The following is a 4,411-nucleotide window of genomic DNA, read 5'->3' on the forward strand; positions in this document are numbered from 1 at the left end:
GGTGTATGGGTAGTTGTGAGGCGCTCGTACTTTGAGAGGCAGAAGTCCCCACTCGCCACCGTTTCCCGGAGTAAAAAGCCACCTCTTTCCATCCCTCACTCGCTCAGCTGCCCGGGCATGCGCCCTGAAGCCTCTCCTTCAGAATCCGCCCCCTGAAGGCTCCGCCCATCACCGTGCAGGGCCAATCCCTGGGGCGGAGGGCGGGGCAGCCACGAGAGTGGGCGGCCGCTAAGGGTAGTTAGGAGTCTGGAGTCGTGAGCCGGAGTCAGAACTGCGTCTCGCGACCCAGGCGCCGGTTTCCGGAGGAGAGCCAGCAAGCGATGCTGCCGCTGCCGTTTCCTGATTGGTTGTGGGTGGCTACCTCTTCGTTCTGATTGGCCGCTAGTGAGCAAGGTATGTAAATGAAGGGGCCTGGGAAGAGAAGGGCTACCAGCGGCCGGGTCCTTCACGGAGTTCGATCCTTGGGTCCGACAGGTGCCCGCCGGGGCTGCCCGGGATCGAGACGCACGGGCCTCTACGTGCTGTCTGCCCCGGCCGGGCCGGGTGAATCACGCCGCACTCCGAGAAGGGGGCGGAGGCGCCGGCTCCTTGGCTCCGGCTGCGTGACTCACCCGCCCCCGCCGCCGCCGCTTCGGGAGGAGCCGCCTCCACTGCCGGAAGCGAGCGGAGGCCGGGCGCAGAGAACAGCCTGCCAGGGGTCCCGGCTCGCACGGCGCCGGGAGGCCGGCAGGAATCACAGCCGGGAATCGGGGCAGTAGAAGGGGTCCTGGGGTCAGAGGAGCCAGAATCCCCAGGGGAAAGCCGGTGTGGGCACCGCTAGGGGGCGCCGGGAGTCGGGGGTGGGGGCGGAATTCCTGCGGTTCCGGACTCCCCGGACTGCGGGGAAGGGGACGAAGACCTTGTTTTGAGTAGTGTGGTGGGCCACTCTTAAAATCTTGCTAGGCAGGGTCCCGGAACTGGACTCTACAGTCTTCCTGGCCCAAAAAAGTAGGTAGCGCCAGGGGTCCAAAACTCCAGCCCTACCCCCGCCGCCACTCCAAGAACAGTGGACCGTCAAACTTATCTCAGTGACTGACCCCGGTGCCGATCACGATTTCCCGACAAGCCCTGTCTATTCTGCCTCCCAAATAAATCCTGACTCGACCGACTTCCTTCCATGCCCACTACCAGCTCCTGCTCCAGGCCATCACCATCGTCCGTCCCAAACGAGTACAGCCTACCAGTGGGTCTCAGATCCCCCCTCTTTTTGCCCCCCCCCAGTCTTCCTCGAAGCAGCCATGGGGGGCAATCTTCCGGAAACCTAATCAGCTCACAACACCATTCCCTCCCTGCTCAAATTCCTTTAATGACTGCCCACCACACTCAGGATAAAATCCAAACTCCCTACTTCTGCATATGTGGCTTTCTGTGACCTGGCTTGTGCCCGTTCCCCTAGCTGCTCCCCAATCTGGTCTCCTACCATGTCACTCTCTGTGTGCCACCCATGCTGGTCTCTTTCCAGTTCTAGCCCATCCAGCCTCTGGGCTTTTCTTTGCCTTTTTTTTGTTGTTCTCTCCTCCCGGAATGCTTTTCCCAGAGTCTCCCATGGCTGACTTCTCTGGCCTGAGGGCTCCATTCAAATGTCACCTCCTTACAGGAGCCTTCTCTGATCATCTAAAAGGTCTCTAGGACCTTTTAGTGTCTTCCTGTAATTCTCTGTACATTTCCTGTGTTTCCTTATTTATTTACTGTTTGAAACATAGTCATAGTAGACGATATTAAACTATGTGAAACTAGTATTTCTAATATTATAACTTATTTAGATGTAACTATGTTATTATAATAAAATATGTGAAACAGCTGCTTTTGTAGGGGAAAAAGTTGAATATTGGCCATTCCACATGGTTCACTGAAGAAATAATAGTGTTATCATTAAGTGTACTTATTGGCAGGGCGAGGCAGCTCACACTTGTAATCTCAGTACTTTGGGAGGCTGAGGCAGGAGGATAGCCGGAGGCAAGGAGTTTGAGACCACCCTGGGCAACATAGTGAGACCTTGTCTCTACAAAAAATAAAAGGGAAAAAAAAAGTACTTATTGACTGAGGGGGGAGGATCGCTTCAGGCCAGGAGTTTGAGACCAGCCTGGGCAATATAGTGACACCCCATCTTTATTTTTTCAGATAAAAAAGTCTATAAGTATACTTAAATATAAAATTTAAAATTTAAAAAGTCTATAGGCCGGGCGCAGTGGCTCACGCCTGTAATCCCAGCACTTTGGGAGGCAGAGATGGGCAGATCACTTGAGGTCCAGGAGGTCGAGACCAGCCTGGCCAACATGGTGAAACCCTGCCTCTTCTAAAAATACAAAAATTAGCCGGGTGTGGTGGCATGCATCTGTAATCCTAGCTTTTGGGGAGGCTGAGGCACGAGAATCACTTGAACCTGTGAGGCAGAGGTTGCAATGAGCTGAGATCACGGCATTGCACTCCAGCCTGGGCAACAGAGCGAGACTCCATCTCAAAAAAAAAAATCTATAAATATACATATACAGTTAAATAAAATTGTCTATATCTTTAAAGTTCCCTAAGAAAAGCTAGGCACAGAGAGGTTAAGTGACTTGCCCAAGATCCTACCTGCAACAACTGTCAGATCCAGGCTTTGAACTTAACATTTGTTTTCTATAACTGACTATAACTCCATAACTCCCTGCCCTCTGCAGATGCTGAGCAAGGGTCTGAAGCGGAAACGGGAGGAGGAGGAGGAGAAGGAACCTCTGGCAGTCGACGCCTGGTGGCTAGATCCTGGCCACGCAGCGGTGGCACAGGCACCCCCGGCCGTGGCCTCTAGCTCCCTCTTTGACCTCTCAGTGCTCAAGCTCCACCACAGCCTCCAGCAGAGTGAGCCGGACCTGCGGCACCTGGTGCTGGTGGTGAACACTCTGCGGCGCATCCAGGCGTCCATGGCACCCGCAGCTGCCCTGCCACCTGTGCCCAGCCCACCTGCAGCCCCCAGTGTGGCTGACAACTTACTGGCAAGCTCGGACGCTGCCCTGTCAGCCTCCATGGCCAGCCTCCTGGAGGACCTCAGCCACATTGAGGGCCTGAGTCAGGCTCCCCAACCACTGGCAGACGAGGGGCCACCAGGCCGTAGCATCGGGGGAGCAGCGCCCAGCCTAGGTGCCTTGGACCTGCTGGGCCCAGCCACTGGCTGTCTACTGGACGATGGGCTCGAGGGCCTGTTTGAGGATATTGACACCTCTATGTATGACAATGAACTTTGGGCACCAGCCTCTGAGGGCCTCAAACCAGGCCCTGAGGATGGGCCGGGCAAGGAGGAAGCTCCGGAGCTGGACGAGGCCGAACTGGACTACCTCATGGATGTGCTGGTGGGCACACAGGCACTGGAGCGGCCGCCGGGGCCAGGGCGCTGAGCCCTCGTGCTGGGATGGTTGTCTGGTATCTGAACTGAGCTTGCTGGCTGGACCAACTGTCCTCGAAAAGACACAGCTGGCTTCTCTAGTACAGAGAACAGGGCTTGGGCCACTTTGGAGAGACAGAATCCAGTCCTGGGCAACTTCACATCCGTCCTCCTGTCTCAGGGCTGGCAGGGGAGCCTGGGATTACCCCCTAGTGATGGAATGACAGGGTCTGGTGGGGACTGAATTCCCTGGCCCTGGGGTCATAGCTTGGGCTGTTCCTTCTCTGATATGGGAAGAGACCCCAATCAGATTTTTCAAATTAAAGCCAGTCCTGAGAAATCTCAAATCCGTGTGCTGCTTTGTCTCTGGGCAAATGTGAAGGCAAGATAAAAACATCAAACATTTTATTGGGCGTAGACTGTGTATGAGGCACAGTTCTAAGCACTTCACTGTGTTAACTCATTTAATCCTGTAACAGCCCTACAAGATCGGTAGTATTATCACCCCCATTTTACAGGTGAGAAAACCAAGATAATTTTGGAGAAAACTCCAAAATTATCACTTGAGGTGGATTTTAAATTATGAACTTACTTTTTTTTTTTTTTTTTGAGATAGGGTCTCGCTCTGTCACCCAGGTTGAAGTACAGTGGTCTGATCATGGCTCACTACAGCCTCAAACTCCTGGGCTCAAGCGATCCTCCTACCAGGCCACTTTTTTTTTTTTTTTTGAGACACAGATTCTCACTGTCTCCCAGGCTGGAGTGTAGTGGCGCAGCTTCGGCTCACTGCAACCTCCACCTCCCGGGTTCAAACAATTCTTCTGCCTCAGACTCCCGATTAGCTGGGACCAACTAATTTTTTATATTTTTTGTGGAGACAGGGTTTCACTGTGTTAGCCAGGATGGTCTTCATCTCCTGACCTCGTGATCTGCCTGCCTCAGCCTCCCAAAGTGCTAGGGTTACAGGCGTGAGCCACTGTACCTGGCCTTTTTTTTTTTTTTTCTTAAATTTTA

General features: G+C 53.8%; 1 protein-coding gene across 1 annotated transcript; it reads left to right on the forward strand.

The window, feature by feature from the left end:
• Positions 1 to 215: 215 nt before the first annotated feature.
• SERTAD1 (SERTA domain containing 1) lies at positions 216 to 3,744 on the forward strand. The gene is made up of 2 exons (XM_055249417.2): positions 216 to 393; positions 2,700 to 3,744. Exon 2 carries the CDS (start codon positions 2,700 to 2,702, stop codon positions 3,408 to 3,410), a length of 711 nt encoding a protein of 236 aa, XP_055105392.1. The 5' UTR covers positions 216 to 393; the 3' UTR covers positions 3,411 to 3,744.
• The last annotated feature ends 667 nt before the right edge of the window (positions 3,745 to 4,411 follow it).

The sequence above is a fragment of the Symphalangus syndactylus genome, chromosome 17 (assembly GCF_028878055.3).
Source record: "Symphalangus syndactylus isolate Jambi chromosome 17, NHGRI_mSymSyn1-v2.1_pri, whole genome shotgun sequence".
Lineage (NCBI taxonomy): Eukaryota > Metazoa > Chordata > Mammalia > Primates > Hylobatidae > Symphalangus > Symphalangus syndactylus.